The sequence below is a fragment of the Sinocyclocheilus rhinocerous genome, unplaced genomic scaffold, assembly GCF_001515625.1.
Source record: "Sinocyclocheilus rhinocerous isolate Xijiao unplaced genomic scaffold, SAMN03320098_v1.1 scaffold273, whole genome shotgun sequence".
Taxonomy (NCBI): Eukaryota; Metazoa; Chordata; class Actinopteri; order Cypriniformes; family Cyprinidae; genus Sinocyclocheilus; species Sinocyclocheilus rhinocerous.
The window spans coordinates 3,001,364-3,020,241 of NW_015656360.1; the positions used below are offsets into that span (position 1 = coordinate 3,001,364).

General features: G+C 38.2%; 1 protein-coding gene across 1 annotated transcript in view; it reads right to left on the bottom strand.

Moving 5' to 3' along the window:
• Positions 1 to 18,878, bottom strand: part of LOC107720071 (protein sidekick-1-like) — a 185,524-nt gene that overhangs the window by 38,560 nt on the left and 128,086 nt on the right. The window contains exons 20-26 of the mRNA XM_016527675.1: positions 17,173 to 17,364; positions 16,394 to 16,515; positions 13,496 to 13,605; positions 11,149 to 11,299; positions 9,106 to 9,343; positions 7,287 to 7,402; positions 5,622 to 5,811 (exon numbers count right to left, since the gene is read on the bottom strand). Coding sequence (XP_016383161.1) covers positions 5,622 to 5,811; positions 7,287 to 7,402; positions 9,106 to 9,343; positions 11,149 to 11,299; positions 13,496 to 13,605; positions 16,394 to 16,515; positions 17,173 to 17,364 — 1,119 coding nt within the window. The remainder of the gene's footprint in view (positions 1 to 5,621; positions 5,812 to 7,286; positions 7,403 to 9,105; positions 9,344 to 11,148; positions 11,300 to 13,495; positions 13,606 to 16,393; positions 16,516 to 17,172; positions 17,365 to 18,878) is intronic.

Consider the following 18,878-nt stretch of genomic DNA (forward strand, 5'->3'; position numbering starts at 1 on the left):
CCGCCTCCTTCCCGAACTACGAACTTTGTTACATTGGTGCCAAAACCTGGGAGGAAGGAGGGACACGCTGTCAGAGAGCCCCACTGCTGAGGGGGATCGCGGTGCTGAGGAGATCGGGCAGCAGGAACAAGCGGAGAGACCGCCGGTGGCTGCCCGAGGCGGTGGTGCTGGAACGATGGAAGACTAGGTGGGACGGAGAGCTCGCTGCCGCGCTCCTGGGTCGAGGAGGGGTGGCTGCCGTCCGAGAGGGAGCAGAGGAGTCGGCCCCGTTCGCCAGAAGGCCGGAGCCTGCTGCCGTCCGCCATGATTGGGGACTCGCAGGGAACGGGGGACTCGCTGCCGGCTGCCCTCAACAGGAGGAGCCATCGCTGTCCGCCAGGAGACGGAGGAGCGGTGGGCCGTACACCAACGATGTCCAGTACCATCGCATGGCACCGCGAGTGAGAGCCTCTCAGCCGGTTGAGGACCAAGCGGCAGTGTGTCGTGCTATTTTGTGTTTGTTTATTTTATTAAAGTTTTCTTTGAGCATTCGCCGGTTCCCGCCTCCTTCTTCCCGAACTACGAACTTTGTTACATAGGTGTTTGCCAGAGTGTTGCTATGTGGCTGCTAAGACATTCTGAGTGGTTATTAGCACATTGTCATTGTATTCTGAGTGGATATTGGGGTTGTAGGTTGTTGTTAGGGTGTTGCTATGTGGCTAAGAAGTTCTGAGTGGTTGTTATGTAGTTTCTAGGGTATTGTGGGTGATTGCCAGGGATTTGCTATGTTGGTGCTGTTGTATTCAAGGTGATTGCTAGATGTTGTGAGTGGCTGTCAAGGCATTGCTACACAGCTGCTAAGGTGTTCTGAGTGATTGTTAGTATGATAGTGAGGTGTTATAAGCGGTTGCCAAAAGTATTGCTGTGCAGTTGCTCAGATGTTCTGAGTCATTATTACCCCATTACTATGAGGTTGTTAGAATGTTGTAGGTGGTTGTCAAGGTGTTGCTATGCAGTTGCTAAAGTGTTCTGAGTGGTTGTTAGCACAATGCTTCAATGTCGTGAGTGGAATATATGAGTTGCCACAGTGTTACTATGATATTTCTTGAGATGTTCTAAGTGGTTGTTAGCACATTAATACAGAATGTGGTTGCTAGAGTGTTGTGGGTGGTTGTCAAGGTGTTGCTATGCGGTTGTTAAATGTTTTGAATGTTTGTTAGTACAATGTTACAGTGTTATGGGTGGTTGCCACAGTGTTGCTATGTAATTTCTAGAGATGTTCCAAGTGGTTGTTAGCACATTACTACAGAATGTGGTTGCTAGGGTGCTGTGGATAGTTGCCAGGGTGTTGCTATGTGGTTGCTAAGGTGCTCCGAGCAGTTCTGTTCCCTAGAAATTACTCTACAAGCCATGCAATTTGAAGTATAATTCATATGCACGAGTTACATGCCAAAGTCTACTTAGTGTGTGGTTTGTTAATTCAAATCTGCTCTAGCAAGCTGCAAAATCTGGTCGTTTTTCCCTTTGACTTTGTCGTCTTGTCCTTGACCAGAGTATTTAGATCCATGCTGGTCCATGAGTGCTGCCACATGGCACACCTACTCACTCTACCCCTCCTAAAGCAGGCCATCGCTGAGTCACATGCTCCGCTAGATGACCAGAGATCTATCATTGTATGTTAAGACTGGAGCTAAACATTGCCAAGGGGCGACCTGCTGCCTACAAGAGGAGACCAATGATGACTGGAGGATGTAATGACTGTTGTGCCCTACTCTGAAGGACACAGTGTGCCACCGGTGCTAAAAGAGGGCTCTACTAAAGGCCTTGATTAAGGAGGATGTTTCCTTCCCCTGCTGATGTGTCTCACCTCTAAACATACACACTTTCCTCTCTCTCCAAGGCGTCTTTGACAGGCCTATACATCCACTAACAGGACAGATAACATGGAGGGAATCCAATAACGGTGGTGGGCCGGTGCTGTGCCTGAGGTACACACACAAACACATAAGCAGGAAACGACACTGCAAACACACCGCTGCTGTGTTGTACGAGAATCGTCGTGCTGTACAAATGTGGAACAAACACAATCAACGTTGTGCCACCTCTCGACTGCTTCCTTAATTCTCTCTGGATTCCCCCAGTCGATGTGGTCGGTTAGGCGGATTCTATGTTTCATTTCCTGGACATTAAGGAACTTATAAATCTAACACATCTGACAGCAATTTGATTTGTATTGCTTTTTGCAGTCATAGTGTGTGGGACCGTAGGGACACATGTCCACAAGAAGAAGCTCTTACAGTAGAGCGTGCTTTTCCCAAGATCTCGTTCTCTTGCCAATGTATTGCTAACATTCATCATCCTTCTATCAGCTCTCCGCGTGCCACGAGGTTTATATGGAGATTACACGCACATGAGGAGTCTTTTAACTACTTATGATGCGCGACTCATGACTCGAGTGCATTTACTCTGCGTGAATCTACAATTAGAAAATCAGTTTATTAATTACTTCTTTAAGCGAGTCGCTAATAAATGCACTTTCCTGCCAATCTTTTCAGAGACGTGCAAACTCTAACGACTTTAAGGCAGACTAATCTAATCGCAACTCAAAAAAGAAACGTCCAATTTGCTGCCTGCTTTGCTGATATGGCTCTGATTAAATCCAATTACAGGATGTTTAGGTTTGCAGACAAAAGCCAGGACAATCACTCACGTCCGGCCGAAACAGGATGGACATCCTGTAGCATCTCCAACCCCCTTGCGTACGGCATCCTGGGCCTGGATAAAATGGTGCTGTACCATCAGTCCTTAATTAGGTCTGTTCTGGAGGGGAATTTAAAAGGCAAACACACAGATAATTGCTGCCAAGGTCGAGTGAGCACAGACGGGGGGGACATGCTGCCCTGGCCCTGTGCTTCCATCATAAAAGTGTGGCGGTGAAAAGGCCCGAGCTCTCTGTGTCTGTCAAGGGGGAGCTCCATTTACAGCCACGTTTAAAAGAAACCTGTTATCTCTTATTCAGAGAGCAGCAAAGAGCTGACCGCGGGCGTGCAGACTCCATTAATGTGACTCTGTAGCTGGCTGGATTAAGGGCTGACCCCTGTATTTCACATAGTGGGCTTCTTTAAATGGCTCTTACAAGCTGGGGGAAAAGGCTTCTATTGCTATCCCCCATGATGTCCTCTCTCGTGATAAGATTCTTGGTTTGTGAGGCAAGCAAAACTGCACAAAACTGCGCAATGTGACGTGTGATTCAGTAAGTGTTATTTTAGCTTATGACTTATAATATTTACATTAACAGTACCATATACACAAATGACAAGATCCAGACATGAGAACATATCCAGACTAAGATATTCACATCATTGCAGCATTTACATCTTATAGATAGATAGATTTGAATTGCATGTTTGATTCAGTTTTGTTATGGATTATAGAGCGACGTTTCTGCAAGAAAACAAGTGTTGGAACTTTAATCAAAAATAAGATACAGTTGTCACTCTCAATATTCACATTAGTAATTGGCTGATATGGGTTTTTTAAATGGATGATTTGTAGACTATTACATTTGATTCGCCTTAGTTTTGCATGTGTGGTACAGTCTAGTTCAATAATATATTTTATTCCTCCATTTCCGTTGAATAATTTCTAAGTAAAGAACTGAAAGCAGCTGGTTTATATTTAATATTAAGTCTCCAAGTATAACATGCTTGAATGAATTAAATCAGCTTTGAACAAGAGATAAATTACAATTCAGCACTTCATATGTGCACACTATATTGCTTTATCTGGCAAATCTCATGGTACACTGCGTATATCAATTGTTTCTCCGGAACAACCTTGAGGGGAGCCTTATTTGTGCCATTTCCCAAAAACATATTTCTGCTGTAGTCTGTCCCTTATGGCCTTGTTGGCTGTATAGCATTCATATAAGAGTGCATTAGTTTCAACTGTTAACTGTCTGTAATCCTGACCGGAGTGAATCACTGTTGTAATGGAAAGCAAACTTATCATACCTCTCTTCTGAAAGCTTTCATTCCTCAAATTCAGCCAGCCCTTCAAAGTCTATTTAAGTTGCAGTCTATAAAGTAAACATTTGGAGGCCGTCCTCGCCAACGGAGTTTGTATTTGTGAGTTTGTGAGTCTGTATTAAGTTTACTGTATCAGTTTACCTGTCTAATACCAAATCTAGTCTTAAAAAGGACAGTGAGCGAATCAACTAAAGCCGGGCTCACACTACAGGAGTTTTTGGGCGATTTATCCCCAATTTTCCCCTCCCGAAAATCAGAGAAAAAAATCTTAGCGAGGACATTGGACGGTTCCGATGTTCGGCGCAGATTATCAGGTAATGTGAGAGGTTTACAGATCGTATCTAGCACCTCTGATCTGCTCACACACAAATCGGGGCCGCTCTGATCATATCAAACATGTTTTCATTTTTCAAATCTTGTAGTGTGTGCGTGTTTAAGATTTGAGGAAAGAAAATCTTCAAAGATTCTCCTTATGTGTGTGCTGCAACCAGATTTCGTAATGGGTTAGGATTTAAAAACTCCTGTAGTCTGAGCCCGGCTTAAAGCGAATGCAAAGGCACAGAATGTACACCAAAAACAAATGAAGCTTCAAAAGCTATTGAAGACCTTCAAAAAAGTGTCTGAAAAGCTTAAGACTAAATGCCATTTCATCTTTTTTTATTCTTTAAAATCCAAGGCCACATCAATCTGTGCAATCTGGTGCGCAGAGCAAATGCCCATTACTCATGACAGCTCATAAACTTACACTGCTTGGTCAAGGAGTGTGCACATAAAACAGAGTTACAGCATTAAAGGGATACTTCATTGAAAAATGAAAATTTGGTTATTATTCATCCTCATGGATTTCAAACCTGTATGACTTTCTTTCCTGGAACAAAAAATTAAATACTGTACTTGGAAAATTCTTAAGGTGGCCTTTTTTAAACAATGACAGTTAAGTGATCTTTTAGCGACACAAATTTTACACACACAAAAAACACCTTAAGTAGTACCAGCACACAAGTCTAATGAGGTCACACAATTTGTAAAAGAAAACAAACCAAATTTAAGTCCTTAATTTATCTTCCCCAGTGATTTCCTGATAACTGCTGACAGTTGAACCCATATTTGTGAATGAATCAGTCCAATTTGTGAACCAGATCAACTGGTTCATTGAAAAGAACAGAGTTAATTCATTTTGGTTCTCAACTTCAACTCATTTACTCAATGATCATAGCATTTCTCTCAGTTCACTAGCAAAAAGATTATCAGAGAATAATGATTTATATTGTTCCTCACACAAAGCATCAGAAGACTTGGAATATTGCACAAACGTTGATGATTTCTTTTAAAGGGGTCATATGATGCTTTTTTAAAGATCATTATTTTGTGTATTTGGTGTAACAGAATATGTTGACATGCTTTAATGTTCAAAAAACACATTATTTTTCAAATACTGTACATTATTGTAGGTCCTCTATGCCCCGCCTCTCTCAAACCATAACAACAACACACTATTTTGGAATGACATGAAAGTGGGTAAATAATGACAGAATTTTTGGAGAAATATTCGTTTAAACTCCCTATGTGGTCATTAAATTGAATCTCAGTGGTGAAATATGAAAAGTTGCTCACCATCATCCTTGGTCCTCTCCAGGACTGGGGGGCTGCTGAGCTGCCCATCTCCGATTCGTGTGAAAGCCAAAACTTGGATTTCGTATTGGACGTATTTACGCAGGTTCCTCAGTAAGACAGACTGCGTCAGATTGCCTTTAACCACGTTCACCTGTGCCTCCGAACTCGATTCTTTCTCTTTGTACATAACCTGAAAGAATAAGCATATTAAGCATGATTATACAGGTGCATCTCAATAAATTAGAATGTCGTGGAAAAGTTCATTTATTTCAGTAATTCAACTCAAATTGTGAAACTCGTGTATTAAATAAATTCAGTGCACACAGACTGAAGTAGTTTAAGTCTTTGGTTCTTTTAATTGTGATGATTTTGGCTCACATTTAACAAAAACCCACCAACTCACTATCTCAACAAATTAGAATACTCCATAAGACCAATAAAAAAAAATTTTTTAGTGAATTGTTGGCCTTCTGAAAAGTATGTTCATTTACTGTACATGCACTCAATACTTGGTAGGGGCTCCTTTTGCATGAATTACTGCATCAAACTACATATGTGTATGTACAACCACACACATATACATATACATGTATATAAATGCATTCAATATATATTATTTCATTTCCATTTTGTATGTTGAAGTACTGAAATAACTCAAATTAAATAAAACAAACTTAATAAAAAACCTATATAGACATAATAAAAAACTAATAAAATGACAACATTACTACAACTGTAACTAAAACTAAAATAGATAACTAATACAAATCAAACTACATTAGTTTATTTAATACACAAGTTTCACAATTTGAGCTGAATTACTGAAATAAATGAACTTTTCCACGACATTCTAATTTATTGAGACGCACCTGTAGCTCACATCACTGTTGTGTGATTTTGTGATTGTGACTGACTTTAATTTAAGATCACATTAAATGGAAACGCACAGGGATAGCTGTTAGTAAAGCTGAATGGCATGAGGTTTGTTCCTCTGGGGCCACTGTTCAGCAGGCTGTTTCTCTATAAAGCCTCCTGCCTTAATTACGGTTGACTTTAAACCAGAGAAGCTTCTCCGAACACATGGGTGCACATCAAGATCTAGCTGCAAATATTTGTCTTTCTGCATGGGTCAGACTTTCAATGAATTCATTATTAAACCATTTCATTACTTAAAATGAAAAGGTACTGGAACAAACATTAATATTTGAATTGTTTTCTAAATTTACTTAAAGGAAAGGCAAAAATGGCAATGGCACAAGAAAAAATAAAATAAAATGTGAAATGTATGTAAAAATATATGTATATTTGATGGTTTCATTTTAGAAATGTATAGTACAGCTGCAAAGGGTAGTTATTATAGGAAATGTTGGATTTCAGTGAAGAATAAAAACAATGCCTCCTTTTCTCAAGAGGGGAAAACATCAAATCTTTCATGTCATTTCATCATACACAACACAGTTTAAGGGGTTGATCTTACATGAAAAAACCTTTATTCACTTCTGAGACGCTTATTATACTCAGCCAAGGGCTTCTTCAGCAGACATTGTTTCAGAGAACCTCAGTGCACTTCTTGACATCAGTGTGAGTTCATTTTCATTTGTGTGAAATCACAAAGAATGTAATAGACAGAACAACAAGGCAGAAGCTATTCTCACGAGGAACCACCTTGTATCCGAGGATGTTGCCGTTCTGCTCGTGCTCAGGAACCGGGCCCCAGGTTACCAGGATGCGACTGGAGCTCATGGCTTCCACCGTCACATTTTCCGGAGCCCCCGACGGCACTACACAAACAGAGAAAGACAAATCACACTCCCTTATCGCACAGTGCCTTAACACACGGCCCCGAGTACTGAGTAAACTCACAGGGATTAGTCACCTCTCCAATGTCATAAGGGAAAAAAGAAAGCAAACAGCATTAGCGTGTGAGCAGCAAACAAGAGTATGAGCGTGAGGAGACAGCGAACAGACCACTAAAATACGGCAAACCTTTAACACTAGGCCTCATATCAGGCAGCATGGGCAGCCCAGAACATCCCTACATGTCGGCTATTAGCCACACAATTATATAATGACTCCCTCCACAGACAAACTTCATTTTCTGATTACAGTTATCCAAGCGCAGCCTTCCAAATGATGACCCACTAGTGGCACCAAATGGAATTGCAATCTGTTTGAGCGGCCCAACTTTGTTGACTCATTTATTTATTCATTACTTGACCAACTGGATAAGTTTGGGGTGAGATAACCTGTTCATCCAAACCATGGACGACATTGAGGGTGTTTAAAACTTTTAAACAGTCATTAGTGGTGCTTGCTCATACTAACGGTTATGGATTTGAAGAAACTTCTCAAATATTGTGGCTTGTTGAGAGGAGGTTGACTATTACTTAAAGTGATCAGACTTACAATTTTTTACCTTGTGGAAATATAATTAAATGGGAAGAAAAAAACTGTTAGATTTACTAGTTCATTAACGTTCAAAAGTCTGGGGTCATTGAGATTTTAAAAATGTTTTTAACAGTCTCTTATGCTCACCAAGGCTTAATGTATTTGATCAAAAATGCAGTAAAAACAATATTTTGAAATAGTATTGCTATTTAAAATAGCGATTTTATATTTTAACATTTTTAAATGTCATTTATTCCTGTCATAGCAAAGCTGAATTTTCAGCATCATTACCCCAGTCTTCAGTGTCACATGATCCTCCAGAAATCATTTTAATATACTGAATTGATCATCAATGTTGAAAACAGTTTAATATTCTTGTGGAAACTGTGATAAATTTATTTTCATGATTCTTTGAAAGTTCAAAATAACTGCATTTATTTGAAATAGAAATGTGTTATGACATTATAAATGGTTTTACTGTCACTTTTGATCAATGTAATGCCTCCTTATTGAATAAAATGATTAATTTCTCTGGCCTCTTTAGACCTGGGCTAGCAATCGCTCAGAACACCCCAACAACTGCAAAGCAATGCCCTGCAAGCAAACCACAAAACCCTGGCATTGCAGTGCTGTCTTTTGCATGTGTACACATCATTCTCATTGTTTACAAAAAAATTCAACATATTTACGATTCAGTCTGATATCACCAGTCACACAGAAATGACACACTTCACTTTTAAATATCATATTTTTGAAGTTTACACTGTAGCCATTTGGGGCCATAAATCTTGCAGGGAGAAACGGTAAAGATAAGTAGCGACATCAGGCAGCCAATCACCTTGCTTCTTATCTGCAGTGTAGGCATGCAGAGAGCAGCTCTCGAGTCAGACAGCATGAGTGTGTTGTGAGGGGCTGTTATGGTGATCACATAAAATAAATAAAATTTCAATTTGTGAACCACCTGTTTACATTTGAGAACATGATTATCCTGAGAATGGACATTTCAAGATGCTCCCTCTGCATCACAGTGGCAAACATGTCTCTGTGTCCCATTGGGCTCATCAACCTGTATTAGTATCCGACTGGGTGTCCTCACCTGACTCGCGCGTGCGTCCCTTCACGGGCTCACTCCAGGGTCCGGGGCTTATGGAATTAAAGGCCTGGATCTGCAGCTGGTATTCGGTCCACTCCTCCAGACCCTCCAGGGTGATCTCCCTCTCCAGCCTGTCGTTCACCAATCGTGTGCTGGCTTCCCCCCGCAGGTCCGCTCTCAACACTCTGACCCTGTAGCCCACGCTCTCTGGATTTCCATTGTACTCGGTCTCTGGCAGTGGCTGCGAGGAAACATCACTTTCGTAATAAGTCAACAGAATTACTGACAGAGAACTGCTTATATAAGATTAATCATCTGTATTCATAAAGTGAATGATACACCTTTTGACACATGGTGAAGCGAATGAACAGTTTTCACAAGATGTATTTTGGTAACAAATCTTTTTATGTATTCATACATATTTAAATTAATAAATGTTTATGTTGTTATGGTCATTTTATGTTACACACTGCCATTCAAAAGTTTGGGGTCAGTAAGATTTTTTTTCTTTTTGTAAGAAATTAATAATTTTATTAAATGAGAACACATTAATTTAATCAAAAGTGACAGTAAATACATTTATTATGTCTTAAATAAGTCGACATTTATTAAAATTTCAAATAAATGCTGTTCTTTTGAACATTTTATTCATCAAAGAATCCTGAAAATAAAATGTATCACAGTTTCCACAAAAATATTAAACAGCACAGCTGTTTTCAACACTGATAATAATAAGAAATGCTTCTTGAGCAGCAAATCAGAATGATTTCGGAAGGATCATGTGGCACTGTAGACTTCACCATCACGGGAATTACAACATATTCAAATTGAGTTTTTTTAAAATTCAAAACAAAAAAACAAAATAAAACAAAACAAAAAAACCTTCACAATATTACTGTTTTTACTGTATTTTTGATCAAATATATGCAGCATTGGTGAGCATAAGACACTTCTTTCAAAAACATTACAAAAATCTTACAAACTCCAAACTTTAGTAGTGTAGTATGTTATAAAATGTTTGAACACTGACACAGTTTTACCGTTTTACCACTGACACATATATAATTCTGAGCTGTATCTTCAATTGAAATTTAAAATGATATGCCCTTCAGGGTAAAAAGGACTAAAAATAAAGAATATGACAAAATATAGACTAAATTTAAAGAACTTGTTTCATTAGACAAAAACTAAGAAAAAAAAAAACTGTGTAAAAATAAACAGTGCGGCCTCTGAAACACACAGTCTCAGCAGCGTCCTGATTATTGCTAATGCAAGCAATCTGAGCTCATCCTAACCCAATTAAATATACATGCTCCTATAAATCTCATATTTATATTTAATATGCATATTTAATAATGCTACATCATTTACGTGCCCAAAAAAATCAACTGAACGATTTTGATTGGGTGCCAAAAGATAAGTGAGATGTCACAAACTGGCAAAACATCAGCTCTCATGTGCTTTTAATCTGACAGGTAAAGAGCTTCAATTTGAGGAACTCAATTTAGGCACTAGCTCTCACATGTCAGCAGTCTTTATATAAGCTGAAAATCGATAGATGCCTAAAAACACCCTGCTTTCAACATCCTAGCCTGTATTCATGTGTGATACAAGATAATGACAGCCTGTCAGAACACTAGGACTGAAAGTTACAATGTAATAGCTTCCTTGAATCCTTTTTTTTGTCATTCTAACTTCTGTGAAAGAAACAAAAAATGAACTCAATTGAATATAATGCACTTAGCTTACCTCATATTTCTCAGAGATGATATGAATCTGCTGAATTACACCTATTAAACTTTGAAGTATCTTATATCTTAACAGCAACCATTTGACTGATAAAAGTCACAGAAATAGTTATGAAACACTTCACTTCATGAGTTGATGAGTATTGTTTTACTCTACAGCCCTCTGGAGCAAACTGAGGTTAAGTTGTTTACTCAAGGACACAATGATGATATTGTAACAATGAGTGGTGATAAATTCTCTCTTGGGGGTTTGAACCTACACTCTACAGCCCAGATTTTTAACCACAATGCTACTTACCACCCAGCGTAGCCAGAGGCTGGTCTCACTGGCCGTGCGCACCGTCACGCTGCTAGGTGCCATGTCTGGAGGAGCCTGCAGGGTTTGAATTACACGGGACGGCATGCTCACCGGACTCGGGCCCACGATATTCACCTGACACATTCGGAACCTGTAACCACCAAGTTAATCAGTCACTTCGTTAAAACGTAACACAGGTAAGACTTCCCAATGGGAAAGTAGATGGCAGTAGAGTTTGTGAGTAGAGTTTATGTTTGTGCATGTGCTCACTGCAATTCACTTTATAATTGCACCAATTACCATGAAATCACAGTTTATCAGTGAGCACAACAAATGGAGAGGCTGCGGCAACATCCATAAGATCTGACATAAATTGCGGAGTAGAGAAAAACACGGAGGCAAGCAGTTCATCATGAAGCTCAAAGATGATTCAAGCTGTCTGAAACAAACGGATGAAGTCATACATTAAACCTGTTTAGATAACAGCAATAACTTTATATTCACCGAATGGAAGAATACGATTATTGGCGTGCTGTAAATAAGACAATATTCAAATTAAACAGTTTACATGTGACAAATAAGTATCACTTTTTATTTCTCCTCTTTCCTATTACTTGTTTCGCTTCTGTTTCTTACTATGTGTAAGTAAGTTGTTGTTTTTTAGCATGTGTGTTTGGCAGTGTTATTTTTTAGGATTACTGATAAACTACTGTCATTTGATTTGTATTATTTGTATTTGTTATTTATCATCACACTGTACATAGATAAAATTTTACAAAATATAATTTTTATATGGTAAATAATAGTATATGTGTAGCGCATTCTGGCATACAGCATTTAAAATAAATGGATGAATATAAAATAAGGGAAGTCAATAGATTAAAATATTTAATTAAATAAATTACATAAGTTGATTATTCAAATAAAGCACAATTAATTCCATATATTCATATTTTTTGAGAATATTCTCCAACTGAAGATGATTCAGAGATGACTATTATGGCAGACACATAAAGTATTGATTAGCACAATTTTCTTAATTGTTGGTCTAATCGTGCTAAATTATATTTTTTAATAATCTGACACCATAAATACTGTGATTTAAAAAAAAAATTATTAATTCTAATTAATTACTTAAATATATTTATTTATCTATCTACCTATCTCTCTCTCTCTCTCTCTATATATATATATATAATGAAGTATAGTAAAAGTACATAGAAGCATATTTTCACACTATTACGATTACAAGTATATTTAATAATATGATTGAATCTGAATTGAAATCTCACATCTTAGCTAAAGAGAATGTCCAGAATGTCCGTTCTGAAAATAGGCAAACACAAATCCACAGCGGTTCACACACGATGATTTGCAAATGTAGATGAAATAATCGATTTGTACATGCAGAAACTTTCAGAAATGTGCAAACAAACTTGGGTATTTATGAACTGTTCTATGCATTTGTGAATCTTGTGCATTTGGTAATCATATTTTGTGAATATGAATTAGTTTACTGTGAGCTGATGTTTTCAAATATATAAACTTTTCTGGCGAATGTGAATTGGCATATATGCATTTGTGAATCACATTTAGCAAATATACAAAACAGCTTATAAATATTAATAAGTCTCTAGTTTCTATTATTTCTTTTGGCAGAAACAACACCAAATAGGTTAAACAGTTGGCATCCATGTTTGTTACTTACATCCACAAGATGCCATATGCTATATTGTAGCTATGGTTATCACTATGTCAACCATCGCAAGTTCTGGAGTGATTTTTCACCGTGTTGTATTCTGTACACACACAGAGCGATCATTCAGATGTGACTGTCACTCGCAGAACTTGCAGTGTGTAGTGATTTCTGAAGTCCATGCATAAAATACAGTGTTTTCTGTGTGTAAATATATTTCATGCACACACTATGTCTCAGCAATTCTGTAGCACATCTAAGTTCAATAGTCTTTTTTCAGCATAAGACAAAGACGTCAAGATCAGAAAGAACAAGAAAGAAGAAAGGAATGAATTGACAGAATCCTCAGGGAAAGAAGCCGAAAATAACAAGATCAGAGGCATAAATACAAAAGCGAAAACATTGCCATAGTGTGCTGACCAGAACTGTGAACCGCTCGATTTGTTTATGCAGGCACAGGATCATAATCTGATTAAGCTGTATACGTGTCTTCAGTAATGCAACTGTAATTGGAGTAATCTACATGTCTTAATTTGATTAGGCTCACTTCAAATGTGTATTTATTCAGATTAAAGTAAATGAAAATGCTGTTTACATGGCAATTTCTGTGTTAATGCAGTTAATGTGTGTTTGTAGAGAAACAGCACTGACCTGTAGTGTGTGAACGGGGTGAGATTGGGCACCTCCAGCACCTGAGCTTCAGGGTCATTCTCTCTCACGTACAACACCTTCCACTCTTCCTCTTCCCCGATACTGCCCACCTGAAGACAGAGAGCCCTGCTGTTACAATCAGTGCCAACAATACCAACGACCCCTACATATGATGATCCTCTTGTGAGGGATATATTAAAACATGAATGCATTTGTATTATTTTCTCTAAAACAGACCCATTCATACAAATGTTAAGGGTGAAAGTTAATGCACTAACTTAAAATATGCATTAAATATGTTTTTAAAGACAGCATTTATTGTGAAAAGCAAGCACATCTTAAATAAATTGAAAGTCTTACTCTTTATTAGACTATTTATGGTCTTAGAAAAATAACAATATAAAAGCCAATTATTTTGGTATTATTTCTATTATTATTTTTAAAGATAACACATTATCTTAAAATAATTGGCTTTTGTACTGTCATTGTACTAAACCCAAAACAAATGATTAGAACATTCTCTGGAAGATGTTCACTTTGTATCATTTATTCTACACACTAATAGAGTGATGATAGGGAAATAAATCTGAAGAGTAAGATTTTCAGTTCATTTCAAATGTGTTTGTTTTTCACAATAAATATCTTCCAATTAAGTATTTTTTTAAAAATTACTGCATTAAACATATCCTATAAATATTTTCAGTTTGTACATTGATTTTGACAGTCCTTTAAATAGATTTCGAAAAATCCTACAGACCATCTGATGAAAATTGCAAATCAATATTCACTCATTTATCACCAGGACACAAAAATCATGTTTATAAGTTCCAGGGCTGCTACAAAAAGCACTGCAAATTCTATAAAAATTGTTAAAGACTTAGTCGGTAAATGAGATTTACGTCATAAAAATGTCAAAAAGTAAAAGCGGTTAGTCATTTTATGTATCAGTCAGATGGGTGATTCTTCACCAGAATAAGCAGTGGACTTTATGGCAGTAGTCTGGCTACATGAGACTACCTGGACATTAATCTGCCACGGCATTTCCAAACATCTTGAAAGAGGCATTTTTCACCCCCGTTTTGAGAACGATATCTCTCAGCGTTTGTCGAGTGCAGAGTCCAAGCAGCAAAGTAAATGAAAGAAGGAGAAGAAAAATCCCCACACTGCACTTTATTATACCCGGTACGTCACAGGTCAAAGCCTCTTAGAGTATTTTGTAGGGAACGGGCCTTCAGCAGGAATGCAGAGCGGAGAGAGGTTAAAGCTTTTTCAATTGAGTCCAGGACAGTGCCAGCCACTGCCCCATTTCAAACACATTGTGCGAGCCAAGTCTAAACCAATCAAAGCTCATAGCACTCAGGAAGATTTACTATGACCAGTGGAGTGTACTGTATGCGGTAAGCATTTATGCCAACGTGATAGATGTTGGACGCGTGGCACCTTATGCTGGAGACTGCCGTTGTATTTCATAACTGGTGCGTATGCAGGGGGTCTCTCTCGCTCGGTGACAGATTTCTGCAGCGGCAGATAGCCCGGCCTCAATCAACTCTGGAATTCAAGTGCAAAAAGCTTTTTCACATGAAAAGCAGATGCTTCCTTTTGCAAGCTCCGGGCCGGCGCCGTCAAGTTCAGAGAGTTGACGTCGATTACAAATTAGGAGTCAGTCATGTGATTCAATCTGTCATCACTTTTGCAAAAGTCGCAGGCGATGTGGAAAGGGTGAGGATGTACTCTCAATACATCTCTGAGCCGTGGAGGGCAATCACAACTGGAACTTGCTGTTATTCAGGTTGAAATGGAAGTGCTGAGTGGAAGTGAATCGCGTATGTGTGATAAGTCTGCATGCTGGCTGTTTTTAAAGCCCTGTGATGACAGCTACTAAATGAGCACGGTGTAACCTGAAGCTTATACTAAACTGATGAGCAGATCGGCTGAATCAAAGTGAGATTATGAGTTAACATTTTCCATTTTTATTCATTCATTAATTCATTCATTCATGCATTCTTTATTTATTGTGAGACACAAAACAAACACCAAAACTGTTGTTCGATGTACATTGACCAACAAATAAAAAATTTTTTTTGCTCCACTGTCCCACCTTAAATCCTCAAGAACTTGCCTAGTTTGTTTGTTTCTTTCTTTCTTATTTATTTTTAGTTAGACACAATACAACAATCAAAAATCTTGTTTGGTGACCTACTGTACAAATAAAAATAGCAATTTTTTTTTTTTTTTTCTCCACTGTCCCACTTTGAATCCTCAAGAACTCAGCTGGTTTATTTTATTTTATTTTATTTTAGTTTAGATTTGTTTCGTTAAACATGATACAACAGCCAAAAACCATTGTGTGGTGTACACTAATTGACAAATAAAAGCAGCGCAGATATTTTTTGCTCTCACTCTGAATACTCAAGAAATTATTTTATTTTATTTGTTTTGTTTTGTTTCGTTTTGTGAGACAACAGCCAAAAATCTCGTTGATCGACAAATCAGAATTAAAGAAGAACTTAGCTAATTGTAATTTTATTTATTCATTAATTCATTCATTCTTTTCTTGTGAGACACCATGCGACAGCCAAAAATGTTGTTCATTGTCCACTGTCAAATAAAAATAGTGCAGGTAGTTTTTGCTTCACTGTCCCACCTTAAATCCTCAAGAACTCAACTGATTTATCCATCAAGCTGTCAAAAAAGCTGAAATGCACATTCCTAGGATTAGGAGACAAAGCCTGCACAAATCATCATAAGTACTTTGCTCAACACTGCAGGGACGTTTCATTATCATGTAAAATGTTTTTATTTGCTGGTGAAGACTCATCAGGGAGCACTGTGAGGATGTACAGCTTCAGATGGTAGGCGGATAATGATCGGATAAAGAAGAACTGAAATATGACTCACCTGCCCCTCAACGATCCACTTGGAGATGGTCGTCTTCCCATCATCCCCTGCACGGAACTTCAGCGTAGCAGATCGTGAACTGATCTTGGAAATAACCAAATTTGATGGAGGCCCAGGAAGTTCTGCGTGAAACCGGAATGAAGCAAAAGTTAAAAGTTAACATCACAGCAATCAATAACCACAAAACATTCACAAGTATGCCTTCTAAAGCAAACACCAGTCAACATTTCGAAATCATGGCTGGAATATTTTTAATAACACTGTGTAGATCCATGTTGCACGAGGGACTGAGTCAAAAAAAAAAAAAAAGATATTTGCGATTCATTTGAAGTGCAGAGATAAAAAGTCTCATTTGGTTCGAGAAACCTTTGATGAAATTACACTGGAATTAAATCAAATAACAAACGATAGTCTCACATCTGCCTGAAATCCCCACTGAGATGTGTAGACGTCTGTTTCCCTAATGTCTCACAATATGCAATTTATCAGCAGGCATTATGGTTTTGGCTCGGCATTCAGCCAGTTCAGCATTCGCCTTCTTTCAGCGAGAGAAAGCCTGCTTTAAATACGGTGCAAATGAATATTTCTCCTTCAGTGCCACATTTGATTTATGGCAGCGCATGGGCAACAACTTCGCAGTTCCTGAGCAAAAAAGACCAGCTTAAAAGAACATCATTCTTATATTGCTAGTGTACAATATTCATGCAGAAATAAGGAAGAGTAACTCCTGTGATGCAGGTTTTATTTTTAATTGTCTATGTTCAAAAGCTACAACAGACCTGGTGGCACTCCAGATGAAATGGTGGAGGAAGTTAGAGTTCCTACGCCCGCCTCTGTCACAGCTGCCACTTCTAACGTGTACGTAGTGAGGGACGTCAGGCCGGTGACCTTGTAGTCTAACGTGGTGTTGGCCAAAGTACGCGCCACTCGTGATTGGTTCTTCCCCTGAGCTTCCCAGGACACCAGGTAACCTGCAAAGCACCATCACATTCATTAAAACTTGAAAAGTCATTTGAGTTTACTTTACAGCTCAAAACCTGTGGGAATGGGTCAATTTGGGGCGTCTCGTCCAAGTTCAACCTGGGATGACAACTCACCAGAGCAGGAGGAATTTTCCTGAGGTCTTGAACTTGAAATAAACAATCTCTCTTTAACAAACAAGGTGGGTGAAATGGGGAAGTGCTGTAGAGTTGTCTAGACCTAGGGCCCTGCCCCTAACCCTCATCTAACTGAGACTAATAGCCAGCAGAGATCCTATGTAATTTGCTGTTTATTGGGAGTATTTTCTCCCAGAGTCAGCACTGTTTCCAATCGCTGAATGTCCTTTTCCATTGAGGCGCTCATAAATCAAGCTTTGCGCTGGGAGAGCAGGCCTAGGCAACATTCAAAGAGCAACAATGCTGTGTACATTGATATAGACAGGAGCTATTTAGTCTAATGTATGTCTGATCTCATTCGTCTCCATACTCTCAATCTACATCCAGAGCCGTTCTGCAACTCACTCGGCTTAATCTATGTCCAGTATCAGTCTACTGCTGCCTCGTTAGTCCACATCTAATTCTTTCTCTGCATTATTGAGATGTCATGAGTGATTTCATGCCAAAACAAAGAAAGAAAGAAAAAAAAGAAATTTACAAGAAATACAGAAAATAAACCCATGTATTTAAGACTTAATTTTAAAATGATTTGCATTGTGACGTTATTTTCATGACATTAAAGGTTCAGCCATTTTTGGTCACTGTAGAAATATTTTACTTACTATTTATTCACAGTAATGTCTTCGCATTGCCATTATTTATTTTCTAATTTTCATTATTCTCAAAGATTTTTACAGTATTATAAAATAAAATCATATATCTTATGCTCGAGACTGCATTTATTTGCTTTATAAAAAAAAGTTAAAAGAAATAACCGTTTTTAAAAAAAAAATTTTTTTATGCAGTTAATTAATTAATTAATTTCAGTAATGGTAACTTAGTGGAAAATGTGCTTAATTCTCTTTAAAATAATTTCACAATACAACAATATTAATGGTCCTAAAAATTTTTCTTTAAAAGCAAAATCTTCTTATTTTTTCTCTTGATTTTATGACCTGGAATTGTTCTTAACAGGCTCATGCTCTTGTCTTAGGCTGGAATGTCAACTCATGCTTACAGATCTTTTGATCATGGTTAACATTTCTTTTATTTTGATCTGTTTGTGTTTTTCGTTTCTGGTGGTAATGATTCCAGCACAATATGGATACTGTAAACAGCACTCCTGGAATACTAAAACACATGCATCTGCGCCCACACACAGAGTCACATGGAGAGACAACCACAACCACACACACACACACACACACACACACACACGCACACGCACACGCACACACACACACACACACACACAATCACAAAAGCGTCCTTTACAGCTATGCAACAGGGAGTGAAAATTGTTTCTGCCAACTGAACGCAAACAACAACAACGCCATAATTGCCTTTGT